Consider the following 25,476-nt stretch of genomic DNA (forward strand, 5'->3'; position numbering starts at 1 on the left):
CTAAGGCCATTGTAGTCAACTTGTATGACTTCCCATTTGACATGGATGGATGGATGGATGGATGAATGTCACCTGGTGTTCCTGTATCAAACCTATAACTTCAGTTAACAATAGTGTGCCTTTTCTAAAAGATAATAGTTTTGTGTTGCTTAAAGGTGTAAGTGGTGGAACTCGAGTCCATCCACTTCTGCTTTGGGCTGTTCTGAGAGGTACTAAAATGCCTGGAACCTGTTTACCCTGTAAGGAGAAGCAATGCTATCAATGCTGCAATTTTTAAATGTAGATATAAGCCAACAGGCAGGTCCTTGTGGACCTAGAGTGCTCAGCACAATCCCCTTCTGCTAATTTCTTTGGCTCCATGTTCTTAACCTCCATTCATTAAGAGTGAGTCATACTTCACAAGACCTCTGCGAGCAGTTAAATCAATCTATTGACTGAGTTTATTCAATCACTTGGCCTGTTTTAAAAGAAAAGGCAGCTGTAACAATAAGATTTCATCTCCAACCACCCTGTAGGTGTGTGGCACCCCTCCTCTGGGCTGCGTGTTCTCCCTTTGGAGCTCAACACTTCAGAAAATTGCTCTTTTGGTAACAAAGGTGTCTAACACATACGATACAGTTGTGGATGTGCATCCACAACTCTGCTGGGAGGTGGGCAAGAGAGTGGCTCTGTCAGGGGAAGACTATAATTCTTTCACATGGGCCCAGCTTCTGGGGCAGGGAGGTGTTGCAGAAAGACTTTTAAGATAGCTCTGTCAGGATTGACACAAGAAGCAGCAGCTTCAACTAAACTTTTCCATTCCTGACCTGGATTCTTCTTTCCAGGTACACCGGCTTTTACCACAGAGCTCCGAGCATGAGGAAGTGACAATCTTCCAAGAGCTGATGTGGAAACATGGGAGAGCCTCACGCCTCTTACAACTTCTGCTTACCTGAGGTCTTCCCTTGATTTTTTTTATTTTTTTTTTAATTTAATGTCAGATTCTTCACCCAGTCTAGCAGTGCTGCCCAGATAATTGCTAGCAACGCCTACAGGATTCTTTCATGCATGAGGAGGCTATTTAGCTCATGCCTGCTCGCCAGCCTGAGGAGCTTGGCTCTGTTCCCTATAAGATCTCTCTGGCTTCTCTTCCTACGGCAGGTGAGTCTGGCGCTGAGGGCTGGTGATCTAGTCTCGCACCCCGTGCAGGCCCACGGTGTGGTTCTTCCTCTGCATTTGTTCCTTCTAATCCAGGACGGTGCAAGGCGGTTCTTGCCCTTCCTGGTGCTGGGTGTTCCCCAAGCTCCATCCACCCCAGCTTTCCTCTTGGCCACAGCTCCAGGAAACTGCTGATGGAGACGGTTCCTCAGCGCCCCTTGGGTGCTGGCAAGCTGTCCAGAGGGGAAGCCAGCCAGCCTGAGACTGCTGTGGCACAGAGGCAAGTCCTGGGGGCTGGGGTCATGGTGCTGATGACTGTAGGTAAGAGAGTTGATAGGGTCTTTGGAGAGAGAGGATGGGCAAGAAACCACAGAGCCAAGGGGCTGTCGGAGCTGGTTTGTGTGCACAGTTGAAGAGGCCACGGTGCGTGGAAAGGAGGATGGTTACGAAGAGCGGAGGAGGGAGTCTGCTTGGTGAGGAAATGAGGCTGGGGAACTTGAAGGGACACTGGAGTGGCCAGTGCCTGAGTATCGGGGATGTTTGTTGGATGGCGGTAAGGGGTTTGGACAGGAGCCACAGCTGGAGAGAAGCTGGGGTGGGAGGTACTGTGCTCTTCTTGTGCCCCTATATGGAGTGGCCATCAGAGACAGTGTGGGGAGTTCAAAGGGGTCTGGACATGGGAGGACAGGGTAGAGCAGGATATGCCTCACGTTCTGTAAGCTGTACTCGAGGGGCACGTAGTCGTATGAGGAGTGTGGGGAAGGCTGGGAGGTCTGTGAAGAAGGACCAGGGCTGCAGAGATGGAAGGGGAGGCCTGGGGTGTCTACATGAGAAGCAGTGGAGGTTTTGGGACGCAGGAGCATATGTGGCACAGGAATGACCGTGTGTATGAGGCGGCATCAGTGGGTGTGAGAGGGGATGAAAGCTGAACGGGGGGTAGCGACCCCGGGAGGGGTATATGGGCGCATGCCAGCTAGGACTGGGAATGATGTGGGTGCGTGGGGCTACTGGGCTGTATGGAAGGGGACGTGGATGCAAAGTAGAAATCCCAACCCATCCGCAGGCGGTGGGGCTGTGGACGGCCGGGGAGGTGATGAGGGGTGGCATTCCCAGGGAGCACGCACCCAGCGGGGGTGCAGCAGGAGCATGGGTGGATGGGTGGCCCTGGGGAGAGAGGGGTGGGTGGGGGTCGGGGGCTGAGGGGGTCAGCTCCAGCTGGGGGGGGATGGGGTGTTAAATCGGTGCGGGATCTAGCTTGGGGGCAGGGTGCGGGCCTGGATAGCGGCGGGGGTCTGGGTCGAGGATGTGCTGGATCGTGCCCGTCACAGGCTGCCCGCTCAGCCCCGGTCCGGGCTCGGGCTGGGTCCGCGGCGCGGCCTCCGCGGGGCGCCGGTTCCGGTTCCGGCGGAGCCGGGGCGGCGGGCGGGCGGGCGGGCGGGGGAGGAGCCGCCGGAGCCCGAGCTTGCGCTCTGGAGCCGGGCGGCGCTGGGACCCGGAGAACAAGGGGCGCGGGGGGACCGGGCGCGCGCGGAGGCCGCAGCCGGGCCGGGGCGCGGGCGGGGGCCGAGGCCGAGGCCGAGGCGGCGGCCGGGGGTCGCGGGCCGCGCCGGGCCGGGGCCGGGGGCGGAGGAGGAGGCGGCAGCGGCGGCGGAGGCCTGGCGGCCGGGCAGGGGCGCCATGGCGGCGGCCGAGACGAAGATCATTTACCACCTGGACGAGCAGGAGACGCCGTACCTGGTGAAGCTGCCGATCCCGGCCGAGCGCGTCACCCTCGGCGACTTCAAGGGCCTCCTCAACCGCCCCAACTACAAGTTCTACTTCAAGTCCATGGACGACGACTTCGGGTGAGAGCGGGCCGGGCCCGCCGACCGCCGCGTGTGTGCGTGGGAGAGTCCTCCGTGTCCCCGCGTGGGGAGCGGGCTCCCGTGGGCCTCCCTGGGTGGGGGGGAGGGGGGCGGGCTGCGTGGGCCTGGCTGGGGACACCCACCCCGCACGCTGCTGGGGACAGGGTCTGGCTCCCCCCTCCTCCCGGGTAGGGTCCTGTCTTACCCGCCAGAGCAGTGGGGCTGGGACCCCCGGGGGTGGGCTGGTGGCCTCTCTCGTGCCCGGTGTGGGGAGGGGGACCCACATGCATCCACCACCCCCCTTGCCTTGCCTTGCCTTGCCTTGGAGGGGGGTGGGGATGGCTTCCCCCTTGTGTTCTGTTTGGGGACACACACGACACCCTCGCGTGCACCCCATCCAGGGGCATGTGCACCCCCAGTTACCTCACCTGGGGGGGGTTAGGGGTGATAGCCCCACCATGCAGCTTCTCTGGGGCCAGGCCCCCATCCTTGCTTCCCCCATTAGCTCTGGGGGAAGCTGCCCCTTGCTAACTCCTCTGTGCGGGAGCTGGTGGTATCCTCTGCGCTCATCCTCTAGGGCTGCACCCCCATGTCTGCCAAAGACCATCGTCTCATCTGAGGATCCCCCCCTCGCTGTGCTCACGATGTTTGGGCAGCACCTTCCCTGAGAGGGTATCTCCAAGCACAACCCAGCTTGGGGGTGTGTAGGGGTGGCATCCCCCAGTGTTACCCTACTTGGGGTTGTCGTTCCCCATCCAAAGGGCTTGGGCGTCTCCCGCTGTGCCCGCCTGGGGAGGGTGTCCCTTGTTCCTTCTGCCAAGAGAGTGCGAGGACAATGCCCCCTCCATCAGCCCTTCCCAGGGAGTGGATTTGGGGACAGTTTTGTTCTACCATCCATTTTGGGGAGGGCCATCCATTTTGGCAGCTTGTGCTCTGTATCTCATCTTTGTGAAGAATGGGTAAAGGGGACCATCTTTCTCCTTCCCTGCCTCCACAGAGAAGGAGTGAGAGCTCTTCACATGCTGCCCATCTCTGAGCAAGGGGTGTTTACAAGACCTACTGCACCCACGTACATGTCCCATCCTCAATGTAAGATGTCCCGTGCTCAATCTCTGGGGTGGGCCTGTATAGAAGAGGAGTGCAGCCCTGCCTCGCATCCCATCTCCTGCAGGGCAGCTCTCTTCCAACACCGGTATTTTCGTCACTGCTTTTGCGGTACCCTTTGGTTCCTTCCGTCACATGTGGCTGTTTGGAGGTCAGGAGGTACGTTCTGTCGCTTGTTGGACAGTTGTACTACTGATCCTCTGGGGAGCCCCTGCTGTCTCCTACCTTCGTAAAGTCGGTGACTTCTGGGGAGCAAGCACCCCGTGAAGTGAACTCTCTGTAAGACCCTTTGTCGCCACTCTGTTTTGTCCAGAGTCTTCTTACATCTGACTCTCCTCTAGACTTTTTGAGGACCTCTGTTTCCATCCTGGGAACATAGCTCCTCTTGGCTTCCGCAGCATGTGGCCCTTTACCATTCCTAGCACTTTGGTATTTGAAAGAATTGCATGATCCTCCTTCCTCTGGATTTTTTTCCCCCTCTGAAGATTTAGTGTTTACAGTAGGTCTTGTGTATGGAGGCTGGAACTGCAAAAAGCTTTCAGTTTTATAGTCTTCCTAGTGTCGTCTTAGTGCGCCAAATACCTCCCTAGGCTGTGATCTTGGCTCGCACCCTATATTGAACAGGGCTGGGCCTGTTCGGGGCTTGGATGGAGATCGGTGTGGCTGCCTCAGCAGGGGGTGCTCTCCCCTCTGCAGCCAAATTATCCTAGTGCCCAGGTTCCCGTTAGCTTGGGAGGTGCCAGCTTTCAGATGAGGCTTGAAATTTGGAGTCACTCCTTTGACCACAGTCTGGGATGCTTTGCCTCCCTAAATTCCTCCTGACCCAGTGGAGAGCCTGAGTGCTCAGAAGCTTCCCCGTTCTCTCCAGGCAAATAGAAGTCTCCAGCCCTCATTTTCCATAAATTTCCTCAGCAATATCAGTTGTCTGTGGATCGTTTCCTGTCCCTCAGCTGTTGAGTAGCGTTGGGTGCTATGAAACAGCTGCCTCTCCCCATCTCGGAGGGGACCGTGTTCATTGGTGGGAGAAGCGACTTCTCCGTGCATGCTGTTTGTAAACAAATGCTTTGGGATCCTTTGAAATGTTGTTCTTGAAGTGAATTCAAACTTGTCTTGAATGAAACATTGCCATGTGGGTGGGAGAGTGTCTGCGTAACTATAAACAAAGTTTAGTAATAAATAGCAGCGTCTCGCGTTAGGAAGAGGGGTCTGGTGGCAGCAAAGTTCTGTGCTGTGCCTTTTCATCCTCCTCTGTTTCTTTAAGGCTCCACAGGAGGAGGCAGATGGTAGATTCATGAAACTCAACGATAAAGCAGAATAGGGAGTTGTTGTGGATGCGAGCAGGGAGAGGGGAAAATCACTCAGGAAGACGCAGTGAGTTTAGTTGCGTCAGAAATGCATGGGGTGAGATTTTTGTTGGGACCAATTCAGCTAATTCTTCTGGGAAGAGTGAACCTCTCTGGAAGGGAAGGTGCAGCTGAGAGGGGTCAGAGGCTGTGTGTGGGCAGTCTGTGCCTTGATGAAGTCCTGTGTGATGAGTTGTGCAGTTGGAGCAGCACATGGCAAAGCCTTGTATGGAACAGAGGGGAGAAAGCCTCTCGTGGTGCCACCAGGGATGCCCCATCAGGAAAGCTGTCTTTGCTCTTTTCCAGAGAGCTGAAGAACATGCTCATGGTTGGCTGGAGCAGGGGAGGGAGCAGCCAGAGCAGTCCAGCTGCAGCCTTGTCCCTGAGAAGCCCTGGAGCCCCAGGCACCACTCAAAATAGAATCAGAATAATTTAGGTTGGAAAAGACCTTTGAGATCATTGAGTCCAAACGAAATTTTTTGTGATCCCTGGTAACTGGTGTCCAGGAGAGAGCGAGCCATCGGTCTGTGGGGAGAGACAGGGATGGAAGGGCAGGAGGCACCTCAGCTGCTTGACTGTAAATGTATGGGCAGTTAGTGAAAACCAGGAGGAGAGTAACCATAGCTGTATTCAGAAGCTGTGTGTCAAGGAAGGATGTTGCACACTCACGTGTGTATCTCTCTCAGACCCTTCCCTCCAGATGTCCTCCGCCCAGCATGGGGGGTGGCCTGGCTTGTGCTGACAGTTTCTAAGCTGGGCTGGTTTTTGTCAGTTGGGCAGTGTCAACAAGTAGTACCCAGGGTAAAGCCCCTTTGGGAAAGAGACGAGCTGTTGATGGTGGATGGCCTTATGGCAGCTGATCAATGAGGAGGAGACCTGCAGATCTGATAGCTCATGCTTTTTGTCAGCAGTAGGACTTTTTGCAGGATCCCTGTAGTGTAAGACTAAGTTGTCTCATCTCTTGTTGGGAATGGAGGCATCTCACCTTCCAGGGTCAGCTGGTCAGCTGTGGTTCAATGTTTCCTCCCACCTCTGTTGCCCAGACTGAATCTGTTTCTCCCTCTTCCTCCTCTTTCCAGGCTGTGGATCTCCAGCCTGGCATTCCCTTCAGCTCACCCCATCCCCAAGGCAGTATTACAGCCGCAGTCTTGGTGTGTGGGATTTTTCATTCTTTTGTTTATCTTGTTAATATTTGTTTGCTCTGAGAATCAGGGCGGTGATGGAGCAGCTTCAGTGTTTACATCTCCTTGGAAATGTGAACTGAGGCTCCCCTGGGTGGCTGTGGAGTTGTTGGGCTATGCCAGGAGCTCATCTTAGTTAAAGCGCTCAGCTTCAAATTAAGAAGACCCCAGAATGGTGTCACTTCTAGGTGGGAAGGAGGAGAAACAAGAAGATTTAATGCACCCGATGTGGGGAGAGGATCTGTGAGCAGCAGGAAGACTGCAGGGTTTTGTAGCCTGGTCTAACTAGCATGTAGTTGGTTACAGCTGCAAATAGGGAATCCAGCCTGAGCCCAGTGGTGCAGAGCAGTGATGCAGGGTGCAGATATTTGTGCCCTTGTTGGCTTTGTGTATTGCAAATCCAAGAACTGGAGGCATGTGGAGGAACTAAGCAGACTGATGGTGGAAGTATGGTGGTGCATAGATGTGGTACACTTTTCTTGGACCTGAGACGCTTTGTGTGGATGTGCCTTGCTGTGAAGTTTGGAACTACTCTTAGCCTGCTAACCTTGCCCTCACTAGAGAAGGAAGGTTGTTTTTTTTTTTTCCACCACAGCTTGAGTCTTTTTGTTCAACATTTTACAGGTAAGATCTGTGTGCTGGTCAGGAGGGATCTAAGGAGAGACCCTTAGATCAGTGCAGTGCTATGACCGCTTGTGAGATCCATGTTCTCCATCAAGCTACCTGCAGGTTTTTCATGGGGTTTTGAACAGACTTTTAAATTTCTGTCTTTTTTGTTCCTAATCTGTAAATTGGAAATTCTAACAGTGCTCCTGGGCCTTGTCTCATCCACTCGACACTGAGCTTCTTGGGCAAACATTTTTGTGGATCTTAGCATGACAGAGCTCTCAGTTGCATAGAGGTGCTGCAAGAACAGTACTGTAAATTCTCCTGGGGACCTGTGCAGTTGGGAAGGGAACAACTGTGCTGATGGTCTGTGGTAGTTTGTAGTTTGCTGGGATGTGGGCCTCAGTGACGTGTAGAGTGTTGCCTCCTGCCCAAGTCCATCATGAGAAATGTATTTGTCTCTGGGCAGCATGGATCTTCTTGCCAGCCAGGTTGTGTGCATGTTTGCCCCAACTGAACTACAGCTTTTGACTTTTCATCTGGCCAGGTGACTGGTACAGCTCTGAGGATATTCTTATATCAATTGAAATGTGGTTTCTTTTTACTCATTTTTTGCTTGTAATTGATGCTGCTTGTTTTCTGTCAATCGAAAGGTATTCCCACAGGGGCATGCTAAAGTTTAATTTAAACTTTTCAAAGCAATTTCAGTTAAATGAGTGTAATTTGTGCATCCAGGTAAGTCCTTAGCACCTGGCCTGAAGTTCTGTGTTGTCTTTCCATAAATTCTGGAGTGCCTGATAGTTTGAATTTCTTCTGTCTGTGGAGAAAGCACTTGGGTGATCATTTTATCTTGTCTCCACTTTACTCGGCCACCTCTCCTCTTCCAGGCTGGGGAGCAGAAAGGTCCGCTTCTCCTGCAAGGGACCATCCCTCCCTCCCCATCTAACCTACTTGTTCTGCATTGCCGGGACGACAGCAGCGATAGCAGTGATTCGAGGTGCAGTGGCAGGATGGTGCTGCTCCTCCCACTGCTGCTGGTTTCTCCCTCTTGCAGGTCTTGAATCCAATTTTAACTTCAGAGCTGTGGTGAGTGATTCCTAGGTCTCAACTGTCAAGGGAAAATTGGTATCCAACTAATCACTAGCCCGGTATCTAATCCAGACCCGTTTAATTATCACCTGCTCTCCAAAGCCGGGTATGAGGCACTGATTAGGGCAACGCTCTGGAGGCAGAACAAAGCGGGCGCTGCTGGAATTCCCAGTGCAGGGGTCAGATGCCATTGGTATTTGGCGACCTCATCTCCTGCACATGTGCATGGGGAAATGCGTTGATGGTCACTGAAAGGCTGAGTGATTTATTTTTATTGCAGGGTCTTTTTGAAATTGATGCCAGCAGTGACTGTCCTTCTGGCTGGAAATGTTTGGAGCTGGGGAAGGGATCCTAAACTTAATAAGCAGTGTCAGTCCCTAAGCAGTGGTGAGCCGCTGGCATGGTGCCCCTGCCTTTCCTGCCAGCAGCTTGTAGCGTGAGTTGGGGTAGTTGTTTTATTTTGATTTTTGGAACTTTATTTTTTAAATTTTGAATTGGAAACTCTGCTGTCTGCAGAAGACCTTTGCCTCTCCCATGCCCCTGGTGGAGAGCGCTTCCATGTCAGTGTGGGTTTCATGCAGGGAAAGGTTGGCAAGAGGTCTGTGAGCAAAAGAGCCTCCAAAACTGCGTGCAACTCCCTTGCATGCTCGTGGCCTTTGTTGTGCTCCTGTCCGAGTGACAGCATTGGCCTGGCTGTGAGGTGGCCGTCACTTTTCTTCATCTTCTGGCCACTCCCTGTCCTTTCTGTGCAGAGGGCAGCACTTAGCCACGTGAGAGGCCACAGCACCCCATCTCTTGTGCTCCCCTCTCCGGAGGATGCGTGGTTCCCTTCCTGCTCACATGAGGTGTGCCGCCCTGGTTAGCTAGGGTCCACTGGAGGTTATTTTTTGGACAGTTTGCATGTAGGTTACTGCAGCCTCTGCCTCTGTTTCCTTGGCTGCTGAAGATTTGGCAGAGAGCTGCTAACCACTGTCTGCGCTTGTGGTGGGAAGTTCCTGTAATGCTGCCCGTGCTGGGGGGTGGCCCATCGACACTGGAGCTGGTCCTGGCTGTAGTTGCTGCTGGAGGCTGTTTCCAAGTGTCGTGGTGGTGGTGGTGGGGGGGGGGCCACAGCAGTGCCAGCACTGGGGTGCAGATGGAGAGGGTTAGTTGATGGTATTCACTCCTTCCCTGGGTTGTATTGTCTGTGCCTGGCAGTGTGTGTCCTGCTGTTCAGACCCAGCTATTACTGACTCTGTAGGTGTCCGGCTTTCTCTGTTGTGGTTGGAGCTGTGCTCCGAAGGCCACATTGGATAGCAGTCATAGCCTGGTTTCTTTGCCCAGGGGTGGTGTTCAGAAAGCCAAGTTAGCCAAATCGGGCTGCAGACCAATTTCCCTAAGGCCTTGTCTGTACTATGCAAACAATGAAGCTTTACAACAGCTATTGAACTTGTTTGCAGCTAGAGCTGATCAGAATTTTTTTTTTGACTGAATGTATTTTTTCCCAAAATATGGTGTTATGTTGAAGCCAGCATTTTTCTTGGAGAAGTATTGTTTTCATTTATGTTTTTGATGGGAATGTTTCTTAATTTTAAGCTTCTCTTGTTATCTCTGAAAAAAAGAGAAAGAAAGGTCAAGAAACCTTTGCCCATCCATGAGAATGCAGCTGTTTTGATGCAATTATGTGTTTTGAAATCATCTGGAGGACTCTGGTCCTCCAAATTCCTGCACAGAGCAAAAACCTACTTTGACGTCTCAGAAATTGCCATGAAGTAAATCTGTGCACCCTGACTGTCTGTGGTGCAGCTGTGCTCCAGCGTGGTTCAGTCTCTGAGGTCAAGGCCAAACACCATTAAAAATGGCTCATAAACCACCATAATCTGGGTTGTGACCTGAGCATTGTTTGTTGTTATGGGATGATAGTGGTGCCCCCACTGCTCAGTCTTCTGGTTCCTGCTGAAATACGACTTTTGAGAGTTTCATCTAGAACTTGGCTATTCCCAAATCCCAGACCTTGGCTCACCTGCAGAGTCAGTACTGGATCTTCTGGGTGGTGGCATAAGGACTAATGTTCCTTCCTACGTGGCTATGGTAAGAGCAGGATGGGTAGCTGAGGAGGCAGTGTTTTGTCATGGACTCTCAGAAGGAAGGTGCTGACTTGTAGGGTTGGAGGCAGACGGCCTGTGAGCCCAAAGCCCCTGTGCTCAGAGCACTGAGTCTTCAGTAAGTTGCTCTTCTCCAGCATGCTCTGCTCCTGGCCTTCTTCACCTGTGATTTCCCCACCTGGTCTCCCAGCAGGCAGAGACATCTGGGTCTGCAGCCATGTGGCCTGAACTCTTGAAGGTGGAGGTAGTTACCCACCACCGTGTGTTTGGGGATGCTCAGGGAAGAAGGGTGCTGTGAGTATAAGCAAAGAAAATCTGGTTTCCCCTGCAGCTTTTCTGCTGCACAGATGTGTTTGACTTCAGTCCTCTCTCAGGGTGGGCATCAGGCCCTCTATCTAGACTTGAAGGCTGTATATGTAGAGGTGTAGGGAGCATAGTTAGAATTCCTCAAGCCCTTTTTGAGCTCATCGTACTTAAAGTGGTGGGAAGCCTCTTGCACGTCTGCACGGCAGTTGCTGCACTGTTCTGAGCTGAGGGTATCTGCTGTAATGAAGTGCTACTCCTCCACCCTTGACTGCATCCAAACAGATATAACAATGTTGTGGTTTAGGAATTTGATCTGTGTAAAAGCCCATGAAGGAGAGCTGGGCTTGCAGAACACAGCAGAGACTGTGCCTGCAGGAAATTGCCTTCATGTTGTCGCACCAGCTTTGCATCATGCTGCACATCTGATGAGGCAGCAGTCAGGGCTGTGTGTTTTTGGTGTTTCCTATTGATTTCCTCTTCTCCCCATCCCGTGTTTGTTATTTGGAGCTTGCCCTTCTGACCTGTGCTGGATGGATGGTGGTTTTCCAGGAGGGGGATGTGGCACCACGTGGCTGTTACTGTTTGTCCCGGTGGTGCTGGCTTGTTAGGCAGCAGCTGGCAAGTTAAGTAAAACGTAATCCTGCTGGTGACTGCCGTTGGAAATTTTTGGACCAAATCCTTTTGTGAATGCTCTTTGGAAGGCGTTGAAGTAAGGTACAAATCTGGGAATTAGTCTAATCTCTGTGACTTTGTCTGCTTTGTCTGTGTGCTTATCTATGTAATGCCATGGTGGCCTTAGGAGAGTATGTGAGCTCTTGGGCCATGAATATCACTGTCTCCAAGGTCTGCGTCAGCTTGCGGAGCTGAAGTATTAGTATCTCCCTGAGCCCCTGCATTGAAGCTCTTGGTTTCACTTGTTTCCATTGCTGTGTTGTTACTGCTGTAGCACTAACACTGAGCCCATCCAGGAATGGGCTGGAATTCTCTGGAGGCTTTGACAGGCAGAAATGCCTGGTGTTGACCTTCCTGTGCCATGTAATCCTGTATTGCAGTGGAGGGTTGGGACTGTTGTGGTTGTTGTATCGGTTATTTATTAGAGGAGAGGTGCCAGAGGCATTGTTTTTCCAGTCACAGCTAGCTATTGAAGGCAGCAGAAGCAGCATTTGGGTACCCTGCTCCACTAAGTCTTCTGTGTTGGTTATTCCCTCACTGGCGCATCTGTCCATGTGTCTTGCTGGCTAAAATCTGCCATCTTGTGAGAACTGGAGGAAAAGAAGATTTGGTGAGCGGTGACTGAATCGCTGCAGTGGGACTCCGTCCTTCTGGTCCTGGCTGAAGACATAAGCTAAAGGGGGGAAGGCTTTCTCGCATGACTTGGAGCAGAGATCTGTTTCTGGGAGAGCTGGCACTGGCCGCTGTGTGGGAAGGTCTTTCCTCTGCTGGTTTTTGACCTGCCTCTAGGGTTTGGAGAGGAATTTATTTGCTACGTGGCCCCTCTGATCGCTGGCAGCTGTCTCTGTGATAGGCTGGGAATTCAGGGTCTGGGTAACAGAGGCTGTGGGCTTTTCCTTGTTTTCTGATGGCTGGCAGCTCCTGCCACGTACAGGCTGGTTCTGAGGACACTGCGAATCTGCCGGAGGGGTCTGTGTTTTGGGAGCTCTGGCTCCGCATGGATTGTCACAGCAGGGAAGCTGGTGCTAGCACAGTAGCCTGCCCACTTACTGCGCTTCAACTTTTTCCCTCAGCATTACTCTGACCTACTCTGACCTGCTTGAGATTCATGGTCCTTTTGTGTCTCACCATCTGTGAGCAAATAGGTTGTCCTGTATACACTGCATTGTGCCACGCCGCCATTGTTGACAACCAGAGCAGTGTCAGAAGTGCTGTGACAAACCTGGCTTTGTGGCCTGACGTGATCAGCAGGGCAGGGGCAGGGAGAAGGCTGCTGCTGGGCTGGCCCCAGGGTGCAGCAGCTTCTCAAATTGAAGCTTTTTTCTGAAGCTGTGATGGATATGCAAACTCCATACTTCTGTTTGCATATGGCTAATGAGCTGTCCCGGTTCATTCAGCCCTGCCTAGCTCAACCAGTATTTTAGTGCCATTTGCAGGGAAACTTGCCTGTGGGCCCAGCTGAGGCTGTGCTATACCGGAAGCCCGTATGGGGGCTTAATGCAGGAGGGTTGCCATTGCAGTGTGTTAATTTGAATTTTTTCTTACTGGCTTTCGTAGCTCTGAAAAGGGTGGATTTTTGTGAATCTAGCTGCACAGCTGAGTCTCTTATGGCAGACCTCCCAGCCGTCTTAGACCCGGAGCTGGTAAATGCACCTTTAGGTCCTGAAGGGACTCCTGTGAGATGGATTTTCCTTCCAGAGTGAAAATGGTTCATTTCAACTGGGGCCAAAAGGTGGATTAGTTTGGGAAAACTCTTAAGCTTATTCCCTGCCCAGGCATTCTGGAAGCATCAGAGGAGTTTTTGGGTGGCAACATCTACTGCAGCTTAGGCTCTGTCTGGGTTTCCTTGGGGCAGCTCCGACTTACTACAGAGGTATGTAACATCTATGTAGGGTGTGCACATGGAGTCTGATGTGTCTGAGCTGGGTCAGACTCACACAGCATGTGTCTGTGCTTCTGAATCCCCTGCACAGAAACACAGGAGCCTACTACAGCAACAGCAGTCTTTTCTTTTATATTGCCAGTGTGGGACAACTTAAAAGTCTTCTGGTGACTTCATATGATGTTACCTTTGGTTGCAGTTGGTACCTGTGCCTTGGTAATAGGAAGCTGCATGGCCCACATGCTCTCCCCTGTAGTGAGATGTGTAGTCTCGCGGCGGAGAGTGTGTCTGGCCATGCTTGTCTGCAGGGACCAGGTGAGTTCCTGGTCAGTCAACACATGGTGCTGGCACAAAGTGTTTGTGGTGACTTTACATGTGACTATAGGAGAGGTGCTTCATGGGAATTTGATGTCAGTATCACAGATAACTAGGAAGCTCAGAATCAGGGTCTTGTTGTAACTTGATTTACCAGCAGATCCACGGACATGGGAAGTGGCCCTATTGCAGTAATAACGTTTGACGAGTATCTCTGGGCTGCCGATGGGAATAGTTAATGTGTAGTGTGACCAGTTCAACACAGTTACTGAGCTTATGGGATATTTACAGACTGCAGACAGCTTGTGCTGCCTTTCACTGCACTCCTCCATCCTTGAAGGACCTGGGAGTTGGCAGCTGTGGTTTTAAGACCCTCCACAAGAGGAACATTTTGCATCATGTGTGATGGTGACTTCTGGAGGTCACTGACTATTATCCAGCCTTTGGTGCAGTTGTCAGAGATGGCAGGTGGGAAGGTTTTGAATAGTGTGTGACAGGGTCAGGCCTGGGAGTTCACAGTGTCAAAGAAAAGCAGCAGCTCTCAGTTGGACTTGGTCCTGCAGAGGTGGGCTAGGTTGCTGTAGTAATCCAAAGCACTGTCCTCTTCTAAATTGTGGGGAAACTTACCTTCTTGTTGAAAAGGTTGCGGATTCCTGGTGTAAAGGTGAGTCCTGGCAGGATCTCGACTGAGTTCTCTACAGGGCACCTCATGCAGACCTCAGACTAATGCCAGTCATTGCTTATAGCTGGGCTGCTGAAACAGAAGAGCCTGGCTGCTTGCAGAAAACGGCTTCGTTCCAGATTGAGACCATGGCCTGCACCCTGTTTCAGTAAATCTCTGACACTCCTTTGGAGGATTGCTAGGCAGGTGATGGTCTCCTGACTGCCTAATATTGCTTTGTCCAGTGGACCATCCATCAGGTGTTAGGAGGACTTCTGTGGGCCAGGGCTTTCATAAAGGAAGGAAAAAAGTGAGTATTTTTGTTGCTGAGAGTGAACCAGCAGCACGGTGGAGACAGCTCACATTTTCCCTGCTTCTTGGCTAATCAGATTCCTTTTAATTAACAGTAATTGATTTGCTCCTGCTTTATGGCAGTCATCCACTTTCTGGACCTATAGTTGAGCGGGTTGTGTACCAGCACATGCTTGGTTTGGTTAGGGCTGGAGCATCTTTCTTGTCTCTTTCTTCCAGCAGTTGAACAGTATTTGCTTGTTTGCTGGGTGATGGCTGGAGGGCAAGGTTGGCTGGCCTGGTAGAGGATGCTTGGTAGGAGATTGCTCATTGTATTGTTCAAGGACTTGGCCCTGTGTCTTGAAGGGAGTTTGGTGAAGATGACTGGTATCAGCTGAAATAGATGAAGTATATAAAAGGCTACTAGAATGTGCTCTATTTGCTGTCTCTCTGTACAGGGAATTTCTTGTTCCAACCCCTACACGGACACCATCAAAAGCAGGAGACCACGTGAAACAGCTAGCCTTCCTCTACCTTTGATTGGTTTTGTCTACTGGTAGACCTATGTAGGAGCTGATTGTTTAAACCATTGGTTTTCTCTAAGTTCTTCCTGGCTTGCTGACAATTTCCTGAGAATGAAGTGAATATTTCAGGTTGCACCAAAAATTATCCAGGGCCCAAAGGTGAGGAAGAAAAAGAACATGCGTCCCTGTCCTAGCAATGGTCAGAAATGGTTCTTAGGAGTGTTCAGACCCCTCATGCTGTTTGTTGTCTTGTGCATTTTAGGACTAGAGGGACATAGTATCACTGTCTACCCTTTTTTCAAGTGCTGCAATAGCTTGGGATTGGGGACAAAGTTCTTTCTTTGCCACCATGCAGCTGTTGTGACTCTGAAAAAGCTCTTCTTTGCGTGAGTCCTTCTCATTGTCTTTGGCAAATGTTTTATGGTGGAACTTAGTTTTGAGCTTTATTAACTCCCTGGTGGTTTTATAGGGATTCTCTGAATGTCTTATAGACCTAGTTAGCAGAGATGTTGCTGATGGTAGCCCAGCTGGATGCGAAGAGTAGGTGCAGTCATCTAGAGCCTGTTACGCTTCAAGGCTCCTTCCCACCAGGTAGGAGGTTGGGCTGGTTTCCTTGGGAGACTCTTGCCAGTTATTTGTGCTAGGAGAGAGTAATGTGAGCTGGTCAGTGTCTTGAGGGCAGGACACGTGTGGAGGCTGCTTTGTCATCTCCTGGTGGAGAACTGTCATTAAATACAAATTAATTGTTAACATGATGGGGGAAACGAACCTCACTCCTCCTCCCCACAGCCATCTGCCTCGGTCTGTGCCTTCCCAGACCTGCTCTGGAGGTGGCTATCCAGCAGAAAGGTGCTCCAAGAGCAAAGGGCTGGTGCTGGGCAGGGCTGCTGTACTGGCAGCCCAGGACAAGGGGGTGCTGGCGAGCAGACTGCTCTGTGGCAGCTCCCTGCTTCCCCAGGTGTGGAAGTCCAAGCTTTCAGACTTTGTTTCCCACTCTCCCCCTCCTCCCGTTTTCCCCCTCTTCTCCTCTCCTTGCTCTCCCGCTGAGTTGATGCTTTTCCAGGAATGAGCTGTACTGCTGGCCCAGCACATTCCACAGCAGCAGCGCTTTCTTGGCAGGAGCCTTGCTTGCTGTTAAGAAAAAGCAGGACTGACTTGGCGTCCCTCAGCTGAGGGCCAGAAAAGGAAGGCCTGGTCCTACCTTCCTCATGGTGCGTGCAGAGCCTTCATGGACATCATGGCCCTCTCCCTTGGCTGCTGTGTACATGCTAACATCACACAGTCCCCCCAGCAGCCCTTTACAGCTCTTCACTGTCGTCTTAACTGGTGTGAAGTTGCTGGGCATTTGCAAGGGAGGCCATTGCTTTTCTAGCCAGCCTAGAAAGGGGTGAGTGACTTCTGTGAAGAGTTACAAGGAGTTCCCTTTGGGGCCCAGACACCTCATCCATAAGCTTCTTGGTAAGGTGGTGTTGCGCCCTTTGTGTTCTGCTACCAGCAGTAGCTGGGTAAACCCCTTTTCCACCTCTCTGCACAGTCCCTTTCTCTCTGTTGGTGGGAGCTGCTGTGTGGCAGCTCTGCATTGTGGGCTTTTCCTGCTGTCTGTGTCCAGATGGAGCTAAGTGTCACAGCAGACCAAGCCTCCTCTGGTTTGCTTGCCATCTCTCAACATTAATATGAACCATAGCACCTGCATCAGGATTTCACCCTGTGTCATCCATACGTCTCTGTTCGGCTGGGCCTCTTTGGGCCTGTTTCCTATCCCACCTTGAGGACAAGCCCAGCTTTTGGTCGCTGTTATATCTGTGGATTTGTCTCAGTTCCCTGAAGGTCATTCCTGCATATGTTTAACCTCACATCTTTTCTTACAATGAGTCCTTGCACTTGTCTTGCATCCTTGTGTTAGGATGTGCAAGCTCTTGGAGTTGTTGAGGAGCTGAAATTGAGCTACCAGGGTGAAAAGCCTGGCTGGGCTTCTGCTAGGAGTTCCCATTTGTCCTGATTTCCAATTCAAAGAGACTGAAAGTGTCACTGAACCTTCGAGGGCCTGGAGAACGCTCCCTTTGATGATGTCTCTAAATGTCCTTCTGGGAGTTGGAAGCATGGCTTGGGCAGGGCTGGATTAATTAGTGTGGAGGTGCCTCCTGCAGTTGGAGGACAGGCCTGTTGGGCTTGTTTGCAGAGCAGTGCTGCAGCCAGATGGTCACTCCGGAGATCAAGGCGGGAGGGGCTGCCGGGGCTCTTGGGCTCACTTCGAAATCAAAGTCTGCAGCTTTGCTTTGATAAGTGCTGCTCCTGGGCAGGCCTGTGAGGCCGGGTGGCTCATTCCTAAATGCCATTCCTTTTCCAGTCTTCGGACTAGATGAACAGGAGGTGTGTCCTCTGTCATCTCCCATCCAGTGATGCCTGTAGGACTGAGCACAGGTCCAGCTGGAGCCAAGCATCTCCTGGACAGGGGGACTGTGGTTTTCCTGGTGTATGTCCAGTAGAATGATTGCAAATGTGTTGATGAGGCGTTCTTGGGGAAAACAGTTGCCATCTGAGATGTCTGTTCAGCCCCTGCCTGAGTGACCACGGGGGCAAAGCGCAGCAAGCTGTGGGGTGCACGGGGAGGCTGTGGGGCAGCAGTGGTGAGTGCAGTTGAGGGAGGCTGTAGAGATTACAGCCTGAAAATGAAAGAGGCTGTTCCTGTGCTTTTGCTCATGGGCACGATGTCCCCGCTCCTGAGGAGAGTAGGTGGTAGCTTGAAATGGGGTGAGCTGCTCCCTGAGGAATCCTTGTGAAGTTCCCTTGATTTGTTAGGAAAGCTGAGGTGGCCTTTCCCGCTAGAATGCGGAGATGGGTTATTGTTGTGTTACCAGGACAGCTGGTTTGTGCTTCTTGATTATTAAAAAAAGACACAAGGTAAAGATAGTGCTCCAAGGGAGCTCACATTCACACAGGGTGCAGGGACAGATGGGAGGACAGCAGCTCCTCTGGGGAGGAGGGTCTGACAGAGCTAAACCAACTGCAGATCTGTTTCCCTTTTTACCCTGTGCTACAACATAGAGGAGCAGTGGGGAATACCCTGTCTGGGGGCTTGGGAGGGAAATTAAATGGGAGAGCCACGGTCTCTGTTTATACTTGGAGAGCCCTTCTCACCCCAGTGCACCATGTAATTTGTACACTATGTACTCCTCCTCCTTGCACAGGAGGTAAAAATACAGTGAGGAAGACCCAAAGAATGCCCTGGCTTATGGACACAGACAACTCAAATCCTCTAATCCTGTTTGATGCCTGCTGTTTGCCTGCAAAGCCCAAGGTCTCACCGATACACGTGTGATTGCTGGCGTGTGTATTCTTTCGTTGGGCCTGTAGCCCTTGGGGGGATTGCATCCCCACGGGAAGCACACGTGTCATGTCTGGGCTTAGTCTAACAGGCGACTATTTCTCATTTGAAATCCCAACTCTGTTGGAGAATTGCCCTGTCCAATTTTCCCTTCTGGTGAAACGGATGCAGAGCTCATCGCTGTGGCCCCAGCATTTGATTTTGCAGAAGAGAGGAGGATTTTGCTCTAGAGCTAGGAGATACTCACATTTGGATAGTAACACATGAAAGTGCTTCCTTTTGCTATGCAGCACTATTAATCTATACAATCATTTGGAGACAAGACATCCCTGCCCTAAGGGGTGTGTACTACAGGTCTTGAAAATGAGATCACATTTCTGGTGTGTAAATCCCTGAAGCTTGTGCTATTGGGTAGAAATGTCTCCTGATGGTTTTTTTTTGTTGTTTTGTTTTTTGTTTTTTTTTTCTTCTTTTGCGGGCTGTAGGAGATGGGAGCTGTTAAGGTCAGAGGAGTGACCCACCTAATCTGTGCACTTTTGGGAGGTTGTAATAGAGGATTAAGTTTAACATTGAATTTCTGGGCTTTGCAACATTGGAAAAAATGTCGCTGTTCTGTAAAAGGTCTTTCCTCTTAATTGAAGTAAATGAAGGAAAAGATCTTTCTTTTTTTTCATCTGCTCTACTAGCTTTGCATCTTTTTAGTGTGAAATTGTCACTGCTCAGTTGTCTTCTCAATCTTAGCACCTCCCCTAGTTACAGACTCCTTTTCATCCTGGCCATCGAGCTAACATGCTTGAGGGGTCCCCTCACCTCCCTTCTTGCTACTGACTTCCCCAATGCCAAATTCAGCTTTTCTGATCACTGCCACATCCCGTGATTGCTTCTCTCTGAGTATCCTCCCCGTTGCGAGCCCTTAGATAGACAAGGTGGGGAACGGGACCGCCAGAGACGAGCAGTGATTGCTGCTGTGCTCCAGCCTGCATCTGAGGTTCAAGTCCTCCTGCCAGAGCCTTTGTCCGTGCCTCTTGGATTCCTGCTTTCTCTGGGCTTGTGTTACTCCGTCTGAGTTCTTCGCTGGGACTTTGCTGGGGCTAGCGGGTCCCGCTCAGGAGAGACCAGAGCTGGCTGAAGCTAGAAACTCCCTTGTATCCGCAGCCTCGCCTGGGCTGGAGGCCACCAAGGGGAAACGGGGAGGCTGGGAGCACAGCAGCTGCGCTGGTAACGACTGCGCAGCCCGGGGTCTCTGACACGGTGCAGCCGCCTCCAAGGCTTGGGGTTTATGGCCTCCTTTCTCTCCTGTGCGCGCTCTCTTGTTCCCCACCTTCCCTTCATTCCTAGGACGTGACTCTGTGATATAAAATACCCTCTAATTTCCTGAGCCGGGCTGGGACTCCCTGGAGAAGGCAGCGTCTGCCCGCCTGTCCCTCGCCCGCCTCTGCGTCCTTGTTCCAGGCTGCCAGCTGCTCCTGCCGGTGGGGAGCAGGAGGGAAGCTGGGAGCGTGGCATCTTCCCAGGCCGTGGGGAGAGGGTCTGCTGGCTCTTCCGGAGAAGCTGGTGGGAGGGTAGGGATGGAGCCAGGGTTGGAGATGGATTTCCTCTGCTTCCCTCCCTGCTGCTGGGGCTGCCCCTTCCCCTCCCCCAGCTGCATGGGAGCAGATGTGCTGCTTGTGTCAGCCCTGGCAGCCCCCTTTGCACACCCCAGCCGGGCTCCTGCGGCAGCCAGAGCCTTGTCCCCTCCTCCTCCCCCCCGGCTTGGCCCCGTGTCGCTGGGGATGGCTGTTGAATCATCCGCCCACTCGGCCTGCCTCCCCTGTAACCCTCCCTCCTTCCTCCCTCCCGCAGGTCTCTTTGTTGGAAAATTCAAGGCAGATGAGTGCCGGGGAGCGCTGGGCCTGCGGGCCAGGCGACGAGCCTGCAAGCTTGGCCGTAGCGTGTCTGCTGGCCCCGGGGACGGGACGGGGGCCGGCGAGCACCCGGTCTGTGGGGCGATTCTCCGTGCAGGAGCAGCAGCACCGAGAGGGATGGACCCACGCTCGCCTGGACCTGGGCATGGCTCGGGCTGCCTCTCCGTAGAAGGGGATTTTCCTGGCCACTGTGCCCAGCCCCCGGCAGGGCTTTAAACATGGGAAAATCTGAAACTGGGCAGCCCTGGTGGATGGTAAACTAAAAGCTAGTCCCTCTGAAATCAGCGTTGGGCAGATGTTTTCCCTGGGCTGTGGTGGCTCCTGCCAAAAGGAGGGGCTTTTAGAGAACCAAGAGAGCCTGAGTTCCTTCTGGGTCTGCTCTTTTGGGATTCCTGGGTTCAGACCCCATCAGCTGGGGGCTCTTCCCAGCACATTCACAGGATGGTTTTCCCTCCCAGCACATCCACGGGACAGTTTCATCTCATGGCTGCCTCCCCGTGCAACTGTGGAGGAGAAACGTGGCACTGCTCACAGCTCCCCCAGAGGCTGCTTGGTTGGTGGCTTCTGACGTGAACCTGCGGTCTTGTTCGAGCGCGAAGTGTGACTTGAAGAGAGTGGTGAGAGGTGGGGGGAGGAAGGCTACAGCTTGGGGCTGAGGCTGGAGAGGAATGCAGGGCACAAATAGCTGCGACGGTGCAAGGGGTGACAGATGTGAGCAGGACTGCAGAGATATTCCTGCTCGGCATGTGCCCGACTCCAGCACTATCAGTTTTTGCTATGTAGAGTCTAAATATATAAACCATTGTGCTCTGGCATCTGGGTGATAAATAGTGATAAATAATGTAGTGGCTGGGGAAGGAGAAAACTGCTCCAGGGTGGAGCTGACCCCTGGGATGTCTGGGGCAGCAGCAGGGTAATAGGAGCGATGAGGGACCAGCTCTCAGGACAGAGAGAGCTTGTTCTCCATCGGGTATGGCAGTTGAGGTGGGCGGGGGGTCTTGGGTGTTGGTTTCCTCTGTCCCCACTGAAAGTGGAATAGTTCATTTGTGCTTATCGGTTGGTCACCTTGACCCTGCAAATATATCACCCTGTCCCTTCACCCACAGGCAGGGCTCTGTGTCCCTGAGCAGGCAGCACGCAGCACTGAAAATTGGCTCTGCCTGAAGTTCTCTCTAGGAATTGGATGCAGTCCAGGCTGCTGGCGACAGTATAAATGGATGCTAGTGCAGCCAGGCCAGGGTGCATGCGTGTGTGTGTGTGTGCACTTGGAAGTGAGGCAATGACAACTTGCCTGCATTGGAAAGAGTTGGCATGGGCACCAAAGGGGATGGGTCCTGGGAAAGACTGCCTGTTTGACACTCATCCTGGGCTGCAGGGGCTTTGGGCAGAGGCTGGCACAGGGCGTGCTGAAGAAGTATTAAGCCAGCAGGGTTTTAATCCATCCTCACTGCTCCTTTCCTGCTTTTTCCTGCTTCTCCATCTGTGCAAGAGGAATTAACGCACATCCTGGGAGTGGATTAGACTGCTCAAACCGTGACCTCTTCATCTGTGCCTTCTGGGGATGGGTAGTAGCTGTCCAGTCCCTTTGCTGGCTCTCCAGTTTGGGCAAGGATCGTGAGTGCCAGCTGCCAGCAAAAACGTGGCAGTATGCTGCCTTTCACCCCGTGGGACAGCCCTTTGCTGAGCGTGCGTGACACTGGAGCAACCAGCACGGCTGGCAGGGTGGATCGAGCCTGCTCCCCAGGTTTTGGTCTTCCAGCACTGTTCATTTGCCTTCTGTTGATGCCTTGCGATGTTGGCGAGCCTTGCCGTCCTATTTTCAGTGACGGCTTGGGCAGCTGTTGGCGCACCAGCAAGCACAGCCGTGAGCCCAGAGTACCTGTTTCTCTGAGCCCCAACGTGCTGCGACTCGATGGCAGTGCCTGGACTGCATGGCAGTCTGGGGCAATGGGTCACAGCTCTGCGTCCCATTCTTGCATCTTCTTCGATTCTCCGTGAGTTGGGGACTGGCTCAGGGACCCTTCAGAGCTGTTGATGGGATCCCACCTCTGTGTACTTTGTTGCTTGTAAGCTACTTCTTTTTAATACGTAATTTCCCTTAGTTTCACATTTGTTCTTTTGTTCTTTTTCTGTTGGATCCTTCTCCCTCCTCAACAATTTATTCACAGTTTTTACTTACTACGTTTTTTTTTTTAAGCACAATATATGTCAAGCTACCTTAGATATCGCTTGGAAAGGGAAATTAATATCACAGACTACTTGTAAGATGTCTTTGTATTAAATTAGAGTGCTTAAAATGTTGTTATTGAGTAGAAAAGACGATGAGCTTGTTAAAGCCTATTTTGTCATTAAATTTGATTTATCAAAGATGATATTAAATTAATCTGGTGAATTTACAAGTTGTTTTGATTACTTTTTCCACAGTGACTCTGCATTTAAGTGCCCAGAGATATTTAAAATAGAAAGAATAAATTTTCTCTCCAAAGAAAACTCATGGTTTTACTGTTGGGGCGGGGGGGAATTTTCAGTGCTCCCTCTACTATGAAGACTGATAATAACGTAGCTGTTTGTGTAATGTGGGAACATGACATTGTGGCACAACTATAAAGCTTGAAGTGATGTTGAAATATTATGTACATAATTAAAAAGCAACAGTAACATTTGGGAGGCAGCTTGTTTAATGTATTTCACTTTCATCTATTAGAAATCTCTGGCATAGGTTGTGATTCTTTCAGATCGTTATAAAGATGTTTAAATTATGTATTTCTTTAGAAATAAGCGAACTGGTGGAAATATGCATCTGAATTTTTTTTTTCAATGATTAAAATGTGAATTGGGGGATAAAACAGCTGGATGCACACGGGAGAGCGTGTTCTGCCCTTGTCTTCTCCCCTCCAGCCTGCCAGTCATGGCTGTGGGCATAGGAAGCTGTAGCCTGGCAGCAGGAGGGAGCTGCTGGTGCTTTCCCTGCCCCATTCCCAAGCCTGGGCTGCCTGTTGTTGGGTGCAAACTCCTGCCTGGGAAAGCCTCCTTTTCCTCTGAAGCCCTGGACCCATCTCTGACTGCCTCCTCTCCCCTCTGCAGGGTGGTGAAAGAAGAGATCTCAGATGACAATGCCAAGCTTCCCTGCTTCAACGGCCGGGTGGTGTCATGGGTAAGCAAGCGCCTTGCTTCGGTATCTTGCTGCCTGTTTCTGCCCTCTCTGAAAACCACCATTTGGTTGCCTAGTGCCAACTAAGGCACGGGGACTGCTCTGTACTATCGGCGTGCTGACTGCTAACTAAGCTGATGAGCTGGATTACCATGCTCCAGTCCCTCAGCTGGAGAGGGGGCTGTGTGGTGCTGGGTCCCCCATGCTGGGGGAGATGAGGGATGCCTCTGTGGAGAGCTCGTGGTAACTGATGCCTGGCAGAGGTGGTGGTCCTGGCCTGTCCGCAGTGTAACCCATGTGCCCCTATGGCAGGGTCAGCTTTCCAAGGGAAGTCCCGCTCCGGTGACTGGCGCAAAGGGCTTAAGTGACTTTAGTGCTGGTGAAGTGGACTGGATTTGACTGCCCTGAAGACTAAAGGTACTGCCTGGGCAGCTGCAGGACAAGCTTCTCCCGCCATGCCGTGCCATGCACATGCTCTGTCCCCTGCCCGCATGCCTGCATCTGCCCCCAAGGGGACCCTCTATTTGTGGGGGGAGAGGGTATTTAGTCTCCATAGCCCATCATCCCTGTTTTCCCTCTGCTGAGCTGCAGTTTGTGCTGATGGGGGTGCGTGGATCTACATCAGGAGCAGAACCAAGACCCAAGTGCCTTTTTCCAGAGGCCACCAAATAGCACCTGAACAGTGAAAATCCTCAGCAAATCAGGCTAGGTGGGACCTAATGCCTCTTCTATCCCTGCACCAAACAGCTAGGCCTCAGCTGAGGGGCTGTGAAGCGACTGTGTTTTGGGAGGGAGGGTGGGGGTGACAGGACCGGTCGGGTGCCCTGCTGCCAGACTGGCTTCCGCTGGGATGCTGGCCAGGGGAGCAGCGCGCAGGCTGGGGTCCTGCCTGCGCCCCGCACTGCACAGGGAGGAGAGGGTGCACTGGGTTCCCACACAAAGAGTGGGCGGCCGGACGCCTGCCGTCCTCCCTCTAGCGGTTAGCTGGGCCCTTTGGAAAACAGCCTGTCCGGCTCTTGGCCACCATCCCTGCTGCTGCTGCATCTGCCCTGAGACATCTCCCCACCACTCCCTTTCCAGCTGCCTTTTGTTTTCACCTGCTCTATGGGGAGTCCCAGAGTCTCTGAACCCTTTCCATTGCTCTTTTTTTTACCTGGCGTACTTTTCCTTGTGGTCCACGCATCCACGCAGCTGCTGGCTTTCCTTGTAGGGCCTCTCTGGTTGCTCAGTGTGAGTGGCACGGATCCGGTGCAGCTCCGTCTGGTGTGACCAGGGCATCGTGCTGCTGCTCTGGTATGCTGGCTCCTTGTGGAGAACTTGTGCCTGGAGTTAGCACTGCTACCAGCCCTTGTGCACAAAGGGTGACAGCAATCTCGGAGACCTTTATGCACAGCTGATGATCCCTTTTTCTATCTCTGCTGAGAGTCGTCTTGTCCATGGGTGGTTTGGGGGCTTGTGGGGGGAGCACTTGCTTTGCTGCTTCTGCCAGACAGGCTGGGATGAGGCTATTTTAGGAACTTGGTACTAATTTTAGCTAGAGGGAAAGACGGGGGCTTGGATCCAAGTGAATATTTCCTGAGAGTGCAAGAGGCAGGAAAAGTTGCAGGGTGGTTATCAAAACCTTCCCTGGAGGAAATCCCAGCCCTGGGAGTGATAGAGGAAGGCAGCATCAGTCCCCCTGCTCTGGAACACCCCCTCTCCTTTCCTCCTCACTGCTGTTTGACAGCTGCCTGTAGCTAGTTCGCTCTGTCCGGATATATTTGCCTGGTTTTGCCTCAAGATCTTCAGGCATAGAGCATTATAAGACTTTTCCCTAGGCAATGCTGGCCACTTCCAGCATCTCTTCTCCCCTGTGCTCCCGGGCAGTGGCTGCCAGAGCAGGGATGTGGCCCTCAGGGAGTGGGATGTGTCCTGGGAAGACAAGTCACCAGGAAGGTGCCTGGAGCAGAGCCCAACATGTGCCTGGGGCTTATTGGAGGGAGGGAAGCTGAGCTGAGTGTGAGACCAGAGCTGGTTAGACAGTTGTGAGAGCAGGAGCCATTGGGCTTGTCCTGGGG

The 25,476-nt window shown here is 52.2% G+C and overlaps 1 protein-coding gene across 11 annotated transcripts in view; it reads left to right on the forward strand.

Moving 5' to 3' along the window:
* Positions 1–2,745: 2,745 nt before the first annotated feature.
* Positions 2,746–25,476, forward strand: part of DVL3 (dishevelled segment polarity protein 3) — a 33,455-nt gene continuing 10,724 nt past the window's right edge. For 7 of the 11 annotated variants that reach the window (XM_049802617.1, XM_049802621.1, XM_049802619.1 and 4 more), the window contains exons 1-2: positions 2,746–2,981; positions 23,353–23,422. In XM_049802617.1, coding sequence (XP_049658574.1) covers positions 2,815–2,981; positions 23,353–23,422 — 237 coding nt within the window. In that variant the 5' untranslated portion in view covers positions 2,746–2,814. Of the gene's footprint in view, positions 2,982–20,206; positions 22,335–23,352; positions 23,423–23,745; positions 23,837–25,476 lie in introns of those variants that run through there. The other 4 variants (XM_049802625.1, XM_049802626.1, XM_049802624.1 and 1 more) reach the window with 4 other exon arrangements.

This window comes from Accipiter gentilis, chromosome 6, assembly GCF_929443795.1.
Source record: "Accipiter gentilis chromosome 6, bAccGen1.1, whole genome shotgun sequence".
In the NCBI taxonomy this organism is placed as follows: domain Eukaryota; kingdom Metazoa; phylum Chordata; class Aves; order Accipitriformes; family Accipitridae; genus Astur; species Astur gentilis.